The 19076-nt window shown below is 40.5% G+C and overlaps 1 protein-coding gene across 1 annotated transcript in view; it reads right to left on the reverse strand.

Annotated features, from left to right (window-relative positions):
* Nucleotides 1–7379: 7379 nt before the first annotated feature.
* The window catches only part of LOC128636530 (zinc finger protein 665-like), a 60676-nt gene continuing 48979 nt past the window's right edge, over nucleotides 7380–19076 (reverse strand). The window contains exon 5 of the mRNA XM_053689528.1: nucleotides 7380–7489. Coding sequence (XP_053545503.1) covers nucleotides 7380–7489 — 110 coding nt within the window. The remainder of the gene's footprint in view (nucleotides 7490–19076) is intronic.

A 19076-nucleotide genomic window follows, 5' to 3' on the forward strand; every position in this document is an offset into this window, starting at 1 on the left:
TTCTGGCCTGCTTGCCCTTGTTCCAGGTCTGGTTAGGTTTCCAGCCCTGTCTGTAGCGAGCAACAGTTCCTTCCTGTTTTGGAGCGGAGGAAGTTGATGCTGTTCCTGCCTTGAAGTTACGAAAGGCACGAAAATTAGACTGTCTAGCCCTTGTTTTGGCTCTGTCTTGAGGCAGGGCATGGCCCTTACCTCCAGTAATGTCAGCGATAATTTCTTTCAAACCGGGCCCGAATAATGTCTGCCCCTTGAAAGGTATGTTAAGCAATTTAGATTTAGAAGTCACATCAGCTGACCAGGATTTAAGCCACAGCGCTCTGCGCGCCTGAATGGCGAATCCGGAGTTCTTAGCCGTAAGCTTAGTTAAATGTACTACGGCATCAGAAATAAATGAATTAGCTAGCTTAAGGACTCTAAGCTTGTCTGTAATTTCATCCAACGTAGCTGAGCTAATGGTCTCTTCCATAGACTCAAACCAGAATGCCGCCGCAGCCGTGACAGGCGCAATGCATGCAAGGGTTGCAATATAAAACCTTGTTGAACAAACATTTTCTTAAGGTAACCCTCTAATTTTTTATCCATAGGATCTGAAAAAGCACAGCTATCCTCCACGGGATAGTGGTAGCGCTTAGCTAAAGTAGAAACTGCTCCCTCCACCTTAGGGGACCGTTTGCCATAAGTCCCGTGTGGTGGCGTCTATTGGAAACATTTTCTAAATATAGGAGGGGTGTGAGAACGGCACACCGGGTCTATCCCACTCATTAGTAACAATTTCAGTAATTCTCTTAGTTATAGGAAAAACGTCAGTACTCGCGGTACCGCAAAGTATTTATCCAACCTACACAATTTTCTCTGGTATTGCAACAGTGTTACAATCGTTAAGAGCCGCTAAGACCTCCCCTAGTAATACACGGGAGGTTTTCCAATTTAAATTTAAAATTTGAATTTCTGAATCCAATCTGCTTGGATCAGAACCGTCACCTACAGAATGAAGCTCTCCGTCCTCATGCTCTCTGCAAGCTGTGACGCGTGTATCAGACATGGCCCTTAGTATTATCAGCGCACTCTGTTCTCACCCCAGAGTGATCCCGCTTGCCACTTAGTTCTGGTAACTTTAGCCAAAACTTCAGTCATAACAGTAGCCATATCTTGTAAATGTTATCTGTAATGGCTGCCCAGATGTACTAGGCGCCATAATATCACGCACCTCCCGTGGCGGGGTGAAGCAGGTTACTGACACGTGAGGCGAGTTAGACGGCATAACTCTCCCCTCGCCGTTTGGTGAAATTTGTCAATTTGTACAGATTGGCTTTTATTTAAAGTAGCATCAATTCAGTTAGTACATAAATTTTCTATTGGGCTCCACATTGGCCTTTGAACATACTGCACAAAGAGATTCCTCTGTGTCAGACATGTTTAAACAAACTAGCAATTAGACTAGCAAGCTTGGAAAATACTTTTCAAATAAATTTGCAAGCAATATAAAAAACGTTACTGTGCCTTTAAGAAGCACACAAAACTGTCACAGTTGTAATAACAATGAACCGGATTAGTTATAGTAACCAAATTTTCACATTAAATGCATTAATTTAGCAAAGGATTGCACCCACTAGCAAATGGATGATTAACCCCTTAATATCAAAAAACGGATAACAAATAAAAATATATACGTTTTTATCACAGTCAAAGCACAGTCTCACAGGTCTGCTGTGAGTGATTACCTCCCTCAAAACTAGTTTTGGAGACCCCTGAGCTCTATAGAGACGTCCTGGATCGTGCAGGGAAAACAAGGAAGGCTTGTGACTGAATTTCTACTGCGCAGTAAAGCGCCAAAATAGACCCCTCCCACTCATAACACAACAGTGGGGAAGCTCAGTAAACTGATTTTATTCAAAACAAACGATAGCCATGTGGAAAAAATAATGCCCATAAAATTTTTCACCAAGTACCTCAGAGAAAAAACGATTAACATGCCAGTAAACGTTTTAAATATAAATATATGAAATGTTATTAAAAAGCCTGTTGCTAGTCGCTTTTACTGCAGAAAAGGCTATAAGTTATATGTATACAGTATTTTCCCAGTGAAGTGCCATTCCCCAGAAATACTTCAGTGCCAACATACATACATATCAGCCTGATACCAGTTGCTACTACTGCATTTAAGGCTGTACTTACATTACATCGGTATTAGCAGTATTTTTCTCAGTCAATTCCATTCCTTAGAAAATAATATACTGCAACATACCTCTTTGCAGGAGAACCCTGCCCGCTGTCCCCTGTTCTGAAGTTACCTCACTCCTCAGAATGGCCGAGAACAGCAAATGGATCTTAGTTACGTCCGCTAAGATCATACACAACTCAGGTAGATTCTTCTTCTAATGCTGCCTGAGAAAAAACAACACACTCCGGTGCCGTTTAAAATAACAAACTTTTGATTGAAGAAATAAAAACTAAGTTTAATAACCACAGTCCTCTCACACGTCCTATCTATTAGTTAGGTGCAAGAGAATGACTGGGTATGACGTAGAGGGGAGGAGCTATATAGCAGCTCTGCTTGGGTGATCCTCTTGCACTTCCTGTTAGGGAGGATTATAATCCCATAAGTAATGGATGACCCGTGGACTGACTACACTTAACAGGAGAAAAATGCATTTGTGATTGGCTGATGGCTGTCACATGATACAGGGGGAGTGGAAATTAGACATAATTTTGAAAGTTGTCAGAAAAAAAATCTACTATTATTTGATGTTCAGACTAAGTGCTATTGCATTGTCTTTTTATCATTCATTTGCTGATTATGCAAATCTAATGTATTTACTGGTCCTTTAATGTTACCTCAAAGAGGCACTAAGCCTAAAACTTTTAAAGCATTGCATCTTCTACTGTGGAATATTTAGATGCAATTTACATGAGATGATCTGAAGTGCCAGTCTTGAACCCTTGTGGGTTCTTCTTGCTGGCACGTGCCACCCACCCCCTTAGGTGCAAAATTGTTACAGACAGTGACACTCCCTTGGTGCCGGATGGCTGCCACTAGTGGGGGGGGGGGAGGGTTAGAGAGCTATTAGGGAGATGGGAGGGTTGAGAAGGGATCCCCTACACTGCAGGGGAAAAATATATTTAAAAAGCCATAAACTAAACACTGGCAGACTGTCTGCCAGTACCTACAATGGTGGGTGAGGAGTGGGGAGGGCTAAGAGAGCTATTTGGGAGGGATCAGGGAGGTGAGAGGATAATCCCTAAATTACATTACTATTTCCCTTACCAGCTAGCTAATTAAAGGGACATGAATCCTAATTTTTTTCATTTCATGATTTAGAAAGATGAATTGCAATTTTTAACAACTTTCTATTTTACTTCTATTATCTAATTTGTTTTATTCTCTTGATATTCTGTGCTGAAAAGCATTTGTGTTATGATTTCAGTGAGAAAGTTTGTAAAAAGGTAAACAACTGTTTTTCTATATGGTCGCATTTGATGGTGAAAACAGTGGCATGAAATCTACCAAAATTGGCCTCTGGGTTTCTACTTTAAAAAAAAAAAAAAAATATATATATATATATATAGCTTTGATAGGTAAACAAAAAAAAAGGAATGCTCTATTTCTGTTTAAATGGAGTGATAGCTAAAATGGTAAATATTCTCCAGTATTTTGAGCAAGTTTTTCTCTGAAATTCCCGCAAGCAAAGGGGCTAAATGAATATAAAATACTATCGTTTTTGACCTCATCGAAATTGATTTCCAAATTCACTTGACTTACTTTTTACTTCACCTTCATCTAAAACAGCATCTAAAGAAGGTGCTGAATTTGATTCATTTTTCGTGTTGTCATCTCCGGAAGAGAGATTTCCTGGGGAAAAAAAGTAAAAAAAAAAAAATGTCACAACACAAATCTTGGAGCAATGGAACCGTGACTTGTTTTAATGCAATAGTTCTATTTATACAATAAAATGTGATCAGGAGAAATTTAATTCCACATTCATCAATTTGCTTTTTCTTGTCCCAGTTGCCTAACTAGTACTCACTATCAAAAATTGTCTTCCTTCAACAGTAACCGTAACCTTCCCCATTTTATGTGTTTCATGCACATAGACAGCTCGTTATTTTTATACTATAGCTCAATAAGCAATAAAATGAAAGCGGGGTTGCTGATAAGTGAATCTGGGGGAATTGAACAAAATAAGAGAAAATTATGGTAATTAGGATTGCATTACTATCTTTCTTGTCTCACCCTATCAGTACTCACTAATGAACAATTGCCAAAGCAATTAAAAAATAGCTAGGGAGGGAGAAAAGGGATATACAGGATTTACAAGTATATTCTTATAAAAAAAATACTTTATATATATTAACAGAAAGGAAGAAGAAATACAACCTTTTTGCCAAGTATAACACTAACAAAGGCATGACTGTCTAAGGGGCATATGTATCAAGGTCCGACTGGAGCTTGATGCCCCGTGTTTCTGGCGAGCCTGCAGGCTCACCAGAAACAGCAGTTATGAAGCAGTGGTAACAAAGACCGCTGCTCCGTAACCTGTCTGCCTGCTCTGAGCAGGCAGACAGACATCGCCGGAAATCAACCCGATCGAGTACGTGGCCCCTATTGGCCGCGAGTCTGCAGGGGGCGGCGTTGCACCAGCAGCTCTTGTGACCTGCTGGTGCTAATGCTGAATACGGCGAGTGTATTGCTCTCTGTATTCAGCGAGGTCTGTCGGACTGATCCGCACTGTCGGATTAGGTCCGACAGACCTTGATAAATAGAGGCCTAAGTCTCTGATATCCCTTGTGAAAAAGAATATGCACATATCCTACACTAGTGGAAGCTATCTGCTGATTGGTGCCTGCACACATTTGTCTCTTGTGATTGGCTAACTAGATGTGTTTAGCTAGCTGCCAGTAGTGCAATGCTGTTTCTTCAGCAAAGGATAACAAGAGAATGAAGCAAATTTGATAATATAAGTAAATTGGAAGTTGTTTAAAATTGTATGTTCTTCCAAATCAGTAAAATTATTTTTTGGGGTTTTCTGTCCCTTTAAATGCTTTTTCTCCACTTGGGGGTAGATTTATTAACTGTCGGGCGGCATAAGCTGTTGGCATTTATCATTGCACAAGCATTTCTAGTGAAAATCTTATGCAATGCCGCGCCCTGCAAATTCACAGCCAATCAGCCGCTAGCAGGGGGTGTCAATCATCCAGATTGTATCTGATCAGATGATCGCTGTCCGCCACCTCCAGGAGGCGGACAAGTTAAGGAGCAGCGGTCCTTATGACCGCTGCTTCTTAACTTAAGTTTACTGAAGGCTCGCACGGAAACAGCAGTATGCTGCTGAATCAGGCTTCAGGGAATAATACGTCTCCTGGGCACAAACAATCACTCATGTACATAAAGAAGAAAAAGTATGGGAATTGCGACATTCAAGACAAAAAAAAAAAAGGTAAAGTAGTTCCCTCAATTATAAGATAAAAAAAGACCCCAATGACCAAATGATGTGCTCATAAAAACATAAACAACATATACATGTATAAATTATGGGTGAATCAGATCCAGTGAGAAAACAAAGTGGGCAGAGAATATATCCTGCATTTAGTATATGGTCAAAAAGAATGCTGAACTATAAAAAGAAGTGAACTTTGTTTAAAGGGACAGTAAAGACATAATTAGACATTCATGATTTAGACAGAACATACCATTTAAAAAACTTTCCAATTTACTTGTATTATTTAATTTGCTTCCTTCTCTTGTTATCCTTTGCTGAAAGGTTTATCTAGGCAAGCTCAGGAACAGCGAAGAACCTAGGTCCTAGCTGCTGATGGTGGCTACATATACAGTGGATATAAAAAGTCTACACACCCCTGTTAAAATATCAGGTTTCTGTGATGTAAAAAAATGAGACAAGATAAATCATTTCAGAACTTTTTCCACCTTTAATGTGACCTATAAACTGTACAACTCAATTGAAAAACAAACTGAAATCTTTTAGGTAAAGGGAAATAAAAAATAAAATAATATGGTTGCATAAGTGTGAACACCCTTTTATAACTGGGGATGTAGCTGTGTTCAGAATTAAGCAATCACATTCAAAATTATGTTAAATAGGAGTCAATTGTATGTTCTACCTAAATCATGAATGAAAAATTTGGAGTTTCATGTTCCTTTAACCTAAAAAGGTGATGAGAGGCAATATGGTTTGTCCCACTTAAAATGGAAGTTTTCAATGGTGAGTGCTAATAGGATGAGCCAAGATAGAATAGAATCATGATAGAACAGGAACTTAAATTTCTTAATAGATTTTATGTTTTGCAACATGCTATCTACTGTCTACAGCTATTTTTAGGTTGCTCTAAATCCCACAACTTACCAATGTTACAAAATCATGTGGGATCCTACACAAACCTTATAGTGTAGTTATGTATATATCACTGGTGAATCCATATACTTCCATAATGTCCTGCTCATTATCTGTATGTTTTGTGAAGTATAATTTTGTGCCAAACTTTGTGCAATGAAGTGGTTTCTCACCTGGGTCCACTTCTGCGATGAGAGGTAAGACTTGCATAATTGTGAAGTCATTTCCATAATCACTGAAAACATAGGGCGCCTCTGCCATATGTGATCTCATGTGCTCAACAAATTCTGAGATTTGAAAAAATTCTCTTCCACATTCAGAACACGTATAGGGTTCCTCTGCAGTATGTAATCTCATGTGCAGAACGAGATGTGAGTTTGAACTAAAACTTTTAGAGCATACAAAGGACACAAATGGTCGCATATTACAATGTATCTTTTTATGAACTCTTAGAGATGAACGGTTTTTATAGCATTTACCACCATTCCTTGCAAACAAAAGACTCATCAGGGGAGTGTATCGGTTTGTGACCTAAGTGAGAACCAGCCAATGGCTGATCTCCTGTGTGAAGCAAACTGTGGTTAGCAAAAGCTAAGCGGCAATGAAAGGCTTTGCCGCAATATGGTACAAGTAATTCTCAGTCTGGATTTTATTGTGATTGTGCAAGTTGAACGACTAATAAAACCTTTTCCACAATCACTGCACACAAAGGGTCTTTCTCCAGTGTGGGTTCTATGTGTATAACAAGATGAGAGTTGCATGAAAAACGCTTTTCCACATGTACCACATACAATGGTTTCTCTCCTCTGTGTTCCTCAGATTGATTATTAAAATGTCTCTTGTTATCAAAGCCTTTTCCACATTCACTACAAAACATGTTCCTTCTGTTCCGCTAAAAATATTTTTATCATTGTTGATACCAACTTCATGAGGGTTGATCACAGCGCTTCTCCTGTATAGTGATTTAGGTCTTCTATCTGGTTTACTATAAGATTGTTTGTTTCATATTCAAATTGACTTATGAACTATACGTACTCAGTTTAAAGGATCTTGTTTATGACTTTCTCCACTTTGAAAGAAACTGTCATTTGTTGGACGAGCCACATACTTGGCTTCAGGTTCTTCTGCTCTGGCCACAAATGTTTCTGAACAAGAAGAATTAAAAAATATGTTTAAGGGACATGGTCGATTTAATTTTCGTGGCTTGCAAAATTATTTAATTTAGTTTCTCTATTAAATAGACAAAGTAAATTAACTAATAGACACATTTTGTATTCATTTGTTAATTTGATTAGGTTAAAGTGACGGTAAATACTAGCCTTTGTGAAATGCTAGGATTTACCAGTGCAACAAATAAAGGGGACTTTCAGTCCTGAAGTATAAAGTTCCCTTATTTGTCCTGCAGCGTTCGCCGCTCTGAGCGCTTCTGGCCACCCACAGCAGAACGCTATTTTTTCAATGAGGTGACGTTTCCACCTCTTAGCCAATAGGCGTGCGGCCCAACTGGCATTATGTCGAATAGCTAGCACGCTATTGGCTAAGATCACCTCACTGAAAAAACAAAATTTATGCTTACCTGATAAATTTCTTTCTTTCTGGACATGGAGAGTCCAAGACGTCATTCCAATACTAGTGGGATATTCAACTCCTGGCCAGCAGGAGGAGGCAAAGAGGCACCCCAGCAAAGCTGTTAAGTGTAACTTCGTTTACCCATAATCCCCAGTCATTCAGCCAAAGGAAAATGGAAGAAGAAGAAACACAAGGGTGAAAAGGTGGCTGAGGTTAACTCAAAAAAACTGCTGAATTATAATTAAAAAGAGGGCGGGTCGTGGACTCTCCTTGTCCGGAATAAATAAATTTATCAGGTAAGCATAAATTTTGTTTTCTTTCCTATGACATGGAGAGTCCACAACGTCATTCCAATTACTAGTGGGAACCAATACCCGAGCTAGAGACACGGAATAAACATGGTGGGGGGAAAAGGCAGGAGAACCTAAACAGAAGGCACCACCGCTTGAAGAACCTTTCTCCCCAAAAGAAGCCTCGCCGAGGCAAAAGTATCAAATTTGTAGAATTTGGAAAAAGTATGCAGAGAGGACCATGTTGCCGCCTTGCAACTCTGTTTCACAGAAGCTTCATTTTTGAAAGTCCAAGAAGAGGAGATAGCCCTAGTGAAATGAGCTGTAATTCTCTCAGGAGGCTGCTGTCCAGCGGTCTCATAAGCCAAACAAATCAAACTTCTCAACCAGAGGTACCGAGTAGTAGGAGTGGCCTTCTGACCCTTACGCTTTCCAGAGGAAAACAACAAACAGGGCAGAAGATTGCCGAAAATCTTTAGTAGCTTGTAAGTAAAATTTTAGAGCCCATACAACATCCAAGTTATGCAAAAGACATTCCTTATGAGAAGGATTAGGACAAATAGAAGGAACAACAATTTCCTGATTAATGTTTAGATCCGAAAACAACCTAGGTCGAAAACCCAATTTAGTACGAAAGACTGCCTTATCAGCATGAAAAATAAGGTACGGGAATCACACTGCAGAGCTGAAAGCTCAGACACTCTGCAAGCGGAAGAAATAGCAACAAGAAACAAAACCTTCCAAGATAACAATTTGACTCAAACGGAGCCCGCTATAAAACTTTAAGAACTAGATTAAGGCTCCACGGGGGAGCAACAGGTATAAACACAGGCTTGATTCTAACCAGGGCCTGAACAAAGGCTTGAACATCTGGTAAGTCTGGCAGACATTTGTGCAAAAGGATAGATAATGCAGAAATCTGACCCTTTAGAGTACTGACTGATAGACCCTTCTCCAGGCCATCCTGAAGAAAAGACAAAATCCGGGGAATCCTCACCCGCCTCCAGGAGAACCCCTTAGATTCGCACAATAAAGATATTTACGCCATATCTCATGGTAATCTTGCGAGTAACAGGTTTACGAGCCTGAAGCATAGTTTCAATGACCGCTTCAGAAAACCCAAGTCTAGACAGAACTAGGCATTCAATCTCCATGCAGTCAACTTTAGAAAATCTAGGTTTGGATGGAGAAAAGGACCCTGAATTAGAAGATCCTTCCTCTGAGGTAAACCTCCAAGGAGGTAGAGATGATATCCTTACCAGATTCGCGAACCAGATTCTGCGAGGCCATGCAGGAGCTATTAGGATCACCTATGCTCTCTCCTGTTTGATACGAGCAATGACTTGTGGAAGGAGAGCAAACGGAGGAAACAGATATGCCAGAGAAAACCTCCAAGGAACCGCTAGAGCATCTATCAGAACGACCTGAGGATCTCTTGACCTCGAACCGTACTTTGGAACCTTGGCATTTGGCGCAACGCCATCAGATCCAACTCTGGAACCCCCCACCTGAGGGATATCTGAGAGAACACTTCCGGATTGAGAGCCCACTCCCCAGGATGAAAGGTCTGTTCTGCTCAGAAAATCTGCCTCACAGTTGTTTTGGAATGTGGATGGTAGATAGAAGACAATAGTGGGCTTCTGCCTACTGCATAATGCGAGTCACCTCCTTATGGCTAAGGAACTCAGAGTTCCTCCTTGGTGGTTGATGTAAGCCACTGAGGTGATGTTGTTCGACTGGAATCTGATAAACCGGACTAAAGACAGTTGAGGCCACACTGATAGGGCATTGAAGATAGCTCTCAACTCCAAGATGTTTATGGGAAGAGAGGACTCTTCCCGAGACCACAGGCCCTGAGCCTTCAGAGAACCCAAACAGCTCCCCAGCCTGATAGGCTGGCGTCCGTAGTCACAATCTCCCAGGAAGGTCTCAGAAAGCAAGTGCCCGAGACAGATGTTCCTGTGACATCCACCACGAGAGAGAGTCTCTTGTTAGAGGGTCCCAGATTTATTCTCTGTGATAAATCCGAATGGTCTCCGTTCCATTGACCGAGCATACAAAGTTGCAGTGGTCGCAGATGGAACTGAGCAAAAGGAATGATGTCCATGGATGCCACCATCAGACCAATCACCTCCATGCATTGAGCCACTGATGGACGAACTGCAGGAAGCAAGAAGTTTGGATTTTCTGACCTCCATCAGCAAAATTTTCATGGACAGGGAATCTATTATTGTTCCCACCCCTGGGAACGTAGAAAAGACAACAGCATCTCTGTATGAGATTGGGCTAGTTGAAAAGTGACGCCTGAACCAGAATGTCGTCTAGATAGGCGCCACAGCAATTCCCTGGGATCTGATTACTGCCAATAACGCTCCCAGAACCTTTGTGAATATTCTGGGAGCCGTGGCCAGACCAAACGGAGAAGGGCAACAAACTGGAAATGCTTGTCCAGAAAAGCAAATCTGAGAAACTGGTGATGATCCTGTGAATGGGAACATGTAGGTACGTGTCCTTCAGGTCTATGGTCGTCATCAACTGACCCTCCTGGCCAATAGAACCCTGAGGAATTTGTTGAGACACTTGAGATCTAGGATGGGACAAAACATTCCTTCCTTTTTGGGAACCACAAATAAATTTGAATAGAATCCTAGACCTTCTTCTCTTAGAGGAACTGGTACAATGACACCCAGGAGGATAGGTCCTTTACGCAAATTAAGAAGGCCTCCTTCTTTACCTGGTTTGAGGATAATCTTGACCACAGAAATCTGCCCTTTGGAGAGCAAGACTTGAATCCTATCCTGTAACCCAGGGATACTATGCCCACAGCCCATGGATCTGGGACATCGTGTATCCAAGCCTGTCGAAAAAGAGAAAGCCTGCCCACCACCTGATCAAAACTTCAACCGGGGGCAGACCCTTCATGCTGATTTAGAGTCAGCGGTGGCTTTTTGTTTTGTTTTCCCTTATTCCAGGGCTGACTGTATTTCCAAGTGGACCTGGATGGTCAGGCTTGGAAGAGGAAGATGAGGACTTCTGTCCCTTAAATTTGCGAAAGGAACGAAAATTAGAAGACTGTTGACCCCTAGGTCTATTCTTCTTGTCCTGAGAAAGGAAAGATCCCTTTCCACCCGTAATCTCAGAAATAATATCTGATAGACCAGGTCCAAACAGAGTCTTACCCTTATAGGGTAAAGCCAAGAGCTTGGCCTTTGAAGAAACAGCAGCAGACACACGGCTAGATTTAGAGTTCTGCGGCCAAAGGGCTGCGTTATCTACGCGTGCTTTTTTTCCCCCGCACCTTTTAAATACCGCTGGTATTTAGAGTTCACAGAATGGCATGCGTTAGGCTCCAAAAAGGGAGCACAGAGGCATATTTACCGCCACTGCAACTCTCAATACCAGCGGTGCTTACGGACGCGGCCAGCTTCAAAAACGTGCTCGTGCACGATTCCCCCATAGGAAACAATGGGGCAGTTTGAGCTGAAAAAAACCTAACACCTGCAAAAAAGCAGCGTTCAGCTCCTAACGCAGCCCCATTGTTCCTATGGGGAAACACTTCCTAAGTCTGCACCTAACCACCCTAACATGTACCCCGAGTCTAAACACCCCTAGCCTTACACTTATTAACCCCTAATCTGCCGCCCCCGCTATCACTGACACCTGCATATTTTTTTTAACCCCTAATCTGCCGCTCCGTACACCGCCGCAACCTACGTTATCCTATGTACCCCTAATCTGCTGCCCCTAACACCGCCGACCCCTATATTATATTTATTAACCCATAATCTGCCGCCCCCAATGTCGCCGCCACCTACCTACAATTATTAACCCCTAATCTGCCGACCGGACTCACCGCTACTATAATAAAGTTATTAACCCTAATCCGCCTCACTCCCGCCTCAAAAACCCTATAATAAATAGTATTAACCCCTAATCTGCCCTCCCTAACATCGCCGACACCTAACTTCAAGTATTAACCCCTAATCTGCCGACCGGACCTCGTCGCTACTCTAATAAATGTATTAACCCCTAAAGCTAAGTCTAACCCTAACCCTAACACCCCCCTAAGTTAAATTTAATTTTTATCTAACGAAATAAAATAAATCTTATTAAATAAATTATTCCTATTTAAAGCTAAATACTTACCTGTAAAATAAACCCTAATATAGCTACAATATAAATAATAATTATATTGTAGCTATTTTGGATTTATATTTATTTTACAGGCAACTTTGTATTTATTTTAACTAGGTACAATAGCTATTAAATAGTTAATAACTATTTAATAGCCTACCTAGTTAAAATAATTACAAAAATTACCTGTAAAATAAATCCTAACCTAAGTTACAATTAAACCTAACACTACACTAGCAATAAATTAATTACATACAAATACCTACAAATAAATACAATTAAATAAACTAACTAAAGTACAAAAAATAAAAAAAAGAACTAAGTTACAAAAAATAAAAAAATAATTTACAAAACATTATAAAAATATTAGAACAATTTTAAGATAATTACACCTACTCTAAGCCCCCTAATAAAATAACAAAGCCCCCAAAATAAAAAAATGCCCTACCCTATTCTAAAATACAAATAGAAAGCTCTTTTACCTTACCAGCCCTTAAAAGGGCCTTTTGCGGGGCATGCCCCAAAGAAATCTGCTCTTTTGCCTGTAAAAAAAACATACAATACCCCCCACCCCAACATTACAACCCACCACCCACATACCTCTAATCTAACCCAAACCCCCCTTAAATAAACCTATCACTAAGCCCCTGAAGATCTCCCTACCTTATCTTCACCACGCCGGGTATCACCGATCCGTCCAGAAGAGGCTCCGAAGTCTTCATCCAAGCCCAAGCGGGGGCTGAAGAGGTCCATCATCGGGCTGAAGAGGTCCATCATCCGGCTGAAGTCTTGATCCAAGCGGGGGCTGAAGAGATCATCATCCGGCTGAAGTCTTGATCCAAGCGGGGGCTGAAGAGATCCATCATCCGGCTGAAGTCTTGATCCAAGCGGGTGCTGAAGAGATCCATCATCCGGCTGAAGTCTTCTATCAAGCGGCATCTTCAATCTTCTTTCTTCCGGATCCATCTTCATCCCGCCGACGCGGAACATCCATCCTGGCCAACGACTTCCCGACGAATGACGGTTCCTTTAAGGGACGTCATCCAAGATGGCGTCCCTCGAATTCCGATTGGCTGATAGGATTCTATCAGCCAATCGGAATTAAGGTAGGAAAATTCTGATTGGCTGATGGAATCAGCCAATCAGATTCAAGTTCAATCCGATTGGCTGATTGCTGATTCCGATTGGCTGATAGAATCCTATCAGCCAATCGGAATTCGAGGACGCCATCTTGGATGACGTCCCTTAAAGGAACCGTCATTCGTCGGGAAGTCGTCGGCCAGGATGGATGTTCCGCGTCGGCGGGATGAAGATGGATCCGGAAGAAAGAAGATTGAAGATGCCGCTTGATAGAAGACTTCAGCCGGATGATGGATCTCTTCAGCCCCCGCTTGGATCAAGACTTCAGCGGGATGATGGATCTCTTCAGCCCCCGCTTGGATCAAGACTTCAGCCGGATGATGGACCTCTTCAGCCCGATGATGGACCTCTTCAGGATGAAGACTTCGGAGCCTCTTCTGGATGGATCGGTGATACCCGGCGTGGTGAAGATAAGGTAGGGAGATCTTCAGGGGCTTAGTGTAAGGTTTATTTAAGGGGGGTTTGGGTTAGATTAGGGGTATGTGGGTGGTGGGTTGTAATGTTGGGGGGGGGTATTGTATGGGTTTTTTACAGGCAAAAGAGCAGAATTCTTTGGGGCATGCCCCGCAAAAGGCCCTTTTAAGGGCTGGTAAGGTAAAAGAGCTTTTCTATTTGTATTTTAGAATAGGGTAGGGCATTTTTTATTTTGGGGGGCTTTGTTATTTTATTAGGGGGCTTAGAGTAGGTGTAATTAGCTTAAAATTGTTGTAATATTTTTATAATGTTTGTAAATTATTTTTTTATTTTTTGTAACTTAGTTCTTTTTTTATTTTTTGTACTTTAGTTAGTTTATTTAATTGTATTTATTTGTAGGTATTTGTATTTAATTAATTTATTGATAGTGTAGTGTTAGGTTTAATTGTAGATAATTGTAGGTAGTTTATTTAATTTAATTTATTGATAGTGTAGTGTTAGGTTAATTGTAACTTAGGTTAGGATTTATTTTACAGGTAATTTTGTAATTATTTTAACTAGGTAACTATTAAATAGTTATTAACTATTTAATAGCTATTGTACCTGGTTAAAATAAATACAAAGTTGCCTGTAAAATAAATATTAATCCTAAAATAGCTACAATATAATTATAATTTATATTGTAGCTATATTAGGGTTTTATTTACAGGTAAGTATTTAACTTTAAATAGGAATAATTTATTTAATAAGATTTATTTTATTTCGTTAGATAAAAATTATATTTAACTTAGGGGGGTGTTAGGGTTAGGGTTAGACTTAGCTTTAGGGGTTAATACATTTATTAGAGTAGCGGCGAGGTCCGGTCGGCAGATTAGGGGTTAATACTTGAAGTTAGGTGTCGGCGATGTTAGTTAGGGCAGATTAGGGGGTTAATACTATTTATTATAGGGTTTGCGAGGCGGGATTGAGGCGGTTTAGGGGTTAATACATTTATTATAGTGGCGGCGAGGTCCGGTCGGCAGATTAGGGGTTAATAAGTGTAGGTAAGGTAGCGGCGATGTTGGGGGGGGCAGATTAGGGGTTAATAATATAATATAGGGGTCGGCGGTGTTAGGGGCAGCAGATTAGGGGTACATAGGGATAATGTAGGTTGCGGCGGTGTGCGGTCGGCAGATTAGGGGTTAAAAAAATGTAAGAGTGGGCGGCGATGTGGGGGGACCTCGGTTTAGGGGTACATAGGTAGTTTATGGGTGTTAGTGTACTTTAGAGCACAGTAGTTAAGAGCTTTATGAACCGGCGTTAGCCCAGAAAGCTCTTAACTCCTGGCTTTTCTCTGCGGCTGGAGTCTTGTCGTTAGATTTCTAACGCTCACTTCAGCCAAGACTCTAAATACGGCGTTAGAAAGATCCCATTGAAAGATAGGATACGCAAATGGCGTAAGGGGATCTGCGGTATGGAAAAGTCGCGGCTGGAAAGTGAGCGTTAGACCCTTACCTACACGACTCTAAATACCAGCGGTAGGACAAAACCAGCGTTAGGGCCCCCTAACGCTGGTTTTGACGGCTAACGCAGAACTCTAAATCTAGGCGTAAGATTTTAACCACAGAGCTTGGCGAGCTAGTACAGTGAAGCTAGACATCTTAGCTCCCAGTTTAATTATCTGCATGTTTGCATCACAGATAAAAGTATTGGCCAGTTTAAGGGCATTGACCCTATCTTGGATCCCCTCTACCATAGTTTCCTCTGAAATAAGATCGGACAAAGGCATCACACCAATAAGATGCTGCAACTGTGGCAATACTCGCTGCAGGTTGCCACTGTAATCCTTGATGTATGTACATCTTATTTAATTAAGCCTTTAGCTTCTTATCCATTGGATCCTTAAAAGAGCAACTATCCTCTATAGGAATAGTAGTTCTCTTGGCAAGAGTAGAAATTGCTCCTTCTACTTTAGGAACAGTGCGCCATTAGTCATGAAAAGAGTCAGTAACAGGATAACATCTTCTTAAAAAAAGGGGAAGGGGAAAAAAGACCCCTGGCTTATCCCATTCCTGAGCAATAATTTCAGACATCTTCCTTGGGGCAGGAAAACCTCCTCAGAAGATGGGGTATCATAAACTCTATCCAATTTAGAAGACTTTGTGGAGTTTACAGCAACCGAAGGTTCAGAGTTGTCTAAATTAGCTAGAACCTCTTTCAGTAGTAACCAGAGGTGTTCAAGCTTAAATCTAAATATAACCTCTTCAGATTCTGAAGATTTTTCTGCTAAAGTGTCAGAGTCTGAGATCTCATCTTCAGAAGCTACTGAAGTATTCTCCTCATCAGACATCTGTAAAATATTGGTTAATGCAGACCTAGAGTCAGAAGTCTTACTATCAGGCAGATGTTTAGATTTTCTCTTACGCTTACCTGATGAAGGGAAAGCTGACAAAGCCGCTGTTACTGCAGAAGAAATATGAGCGACAAAATCCCCAGGTAAATAAACACCCCTAGGTGGATGAGAGGACCTAGAAGGCACAATATTAGAAACAAATAAGGCTTGGGACATTTTGAGGAGAAAGCTGAGGCATGTCACACATGTCACAGCTAGTGTTTTTGTCCTTAAATTTGAAAGTCTTGGTTAAACAAGAGGAGCACAATTGCATAGGCAGAACAATTTGGGCCTCTAAACAAAGTAAACATTTATCCATAGAGATGGACTGATCCTGTTCTGAGTCCATGGCTATGAGGTAACAAGTCCCACAAGTAATGGCAAAATTAAGGAAATGAAAAATAAAATTAAGCAATTTTAAATTCAAATAATTATCAATGAAAATTAAATATCAAATTTTAATAAAGGACCAGTCAACACATTAGATTTGCATAATCAACAAATGCAAGATAACAAGACGATGCAATAGCATTTGGTCTGAACTTCAAATGAGTAGTAGATTTTTTTTATAACAAATTTCAAAGTTATGTATATTTCCACTCCCCTTGTACCATGTGATAGCAATCAGCCAATCACAAATGCATATACGTATAGTCTGTGAATTCTTGCCCATGCTCAGTAGGATCTGGTGACTCAAAAATTGTAAATATAAAAGACTGTGCACATTTTTTTTAATGGAAGTAAATTGGAAAGTTGTTTAAAATCATGAAAATTTAATATAACCTGAGTGTCCCTTAACAATAACCATAGAAGGTAGCTTTTAGAAACAACCTCAGATTGCCTGAGGCTCCTACCACCAAAAGAAATACCCCACTAGTAAGAGGAAAAAACAGACTCCTTGAAGAGATCCTTTCCTCTTAAACGATCCGGGTAGATGATGTTAATAAAGCTGACACGAGAAGAGCTGGATTTCCTCTCCTCTGTAGCAAATGCTTTTTGTGGTTTCAACGGCACCACTCCGCTAAACCGGAAGTGCAGGCGTCACGTGACCGGGGCTAAAATAAACTGCGCAATATTTCTTCTAAGTGAAAAAAATGTGCAAAGTGATAGACTATTCCGTTTAAAACACAAATAAGCCCTTAATAGCCCATAGCCACAGGTTAAATAATAAAAGATATCTTTTACCATTAACCCTTACATCTGTCTCATACTGAATTAAGTGTGCCAAATATCTTGTCTCCATATGAATCCTTAAAAAATAAGGATTATTATGTCCCAGAAAAAAGGATCTGAAAAAGAGGGTTAACCTCTTAAGTGCTGCTGTCCTTCTGTACCTAGAAGGCAAAGGCACTTACCTTAGATCCAACTGCATGATAGATGCTGATCCATAGGTGTGGCAGGCACTTCTCTCCCTGTCATGGACCTGTAGGAAAAGAAAGAACATAGTAACTAACTCTGTCTTTCTACAAAGGGGAATGCAAAGTGTTAAAAGAAAAGCAAAGACATCCTCGCCACCTTTTAACTGCTAAAAGCCACCACTACTCTTACTCAAGAGATTGACGTGGAAACAGCTAGACCCCAATCCTTGCTTGCAGGGAAAAGTACCCATAAAAAGATTAAAATCTTCAGACACCAACTTCGCACAACCTCCATTGACAGAGGCAAAGAGAATGACTGGGGATTATGGGTAAGGGAATTTACACTTAACATCTTTTCTAGGATGCTCTTTGCCTACTCCTGCTGGTCAGGAGTTGAATATCCCACTAGTAATTGGAATGACGTTGTGGACTCTCCATGTCATAGGAAAGAAATAGCTTTCTGCCGTGGGCGGCCTAAAGTGCTCAGCGTGAAGAACGCTGCAGATAAATAAAATAACTTTCAGCATGAAGTATTTTATACTTCATGACTGAAAGTCCCCTTTATTTGTTGTGACCGTGAATCCTAGCGTTTTAAAAAATTTGGATTTACCATCACTTTAGGAACAGTAAAGTTAAAATTAAACTTTCATGATTCAGATAAATCACACAATCTTAAACAACTTTCCAATTACTTCCATTATCTAAATGTACATAATGTTTCTATCTGCACTCTTTCTGAGGCACCAGCTCCTTCTGAGCATGTCCAAGAATTTACGCTATATACGAATATGCATTTTGTAATTGGCTGATGGCTGTCACATGATCCATGGAGATGGAAAATGTAACAAACTTTAATATTTGTCAGACAAAAATCTACTTATTTGAAATCCAAACTAAGTGCTTTTGCATTGTCCTTTTATTATGAATTGTATTGATTGTGCAATTTTACTCTTTAAAATAGTCCTTTAAATGCACAACTACAAAATAATAGTAACTGCTCACTATTTTATTGCATTTCATCCTGTTCCTGCAGCTATTTTTTAAATCAGTTTTCCTGTTTTAATAGCTTAAAGGTGCCAGACAGATATTGAAGCTCCGCCTCTTCATAATTGGCGCTGCCATCTTGGAGCTCACATATCCTCACAGCCTGTGACAGACGCAGTGTGCATTTACATATAGAGGTTGTAAACTTTTTGACAACTTTATAAAGTGCTTCAGGTTAGGGTGCATGATACAAAGCAGGAGCTGTACATTTTTGCAGCTGCAGCATTGCTATTTATTATCATTGAAAGCTTTTTTAAATATATTTTGTGTATCTGTAAAAACCATGTAAAAAATGCACACTAACTCCAAGCAAATGTGGTAAATATTACTGATCTGTGAGTGGGCGCTGCTTCTGTCACAGGCTGTGAGAATACCTGAGCTCCAAGATGGCAGCCCCCAGTATGAGGAGGCG

Source organism: Bombina bombina, chromosome 7 (genome assembly GCF_027579735.1).
Source record: "Bombina bombina isolate aBomBom1 chromosome 7, aBomBom1.pri, whole genome shotgun sequence".
Taxonomy (NCBI): domain Eukaryota; kingdom Metazoa; phylum Chordata; class Amphibia; order Anura; family Bombinatoridae; genus Bombina; species Bombina bombina.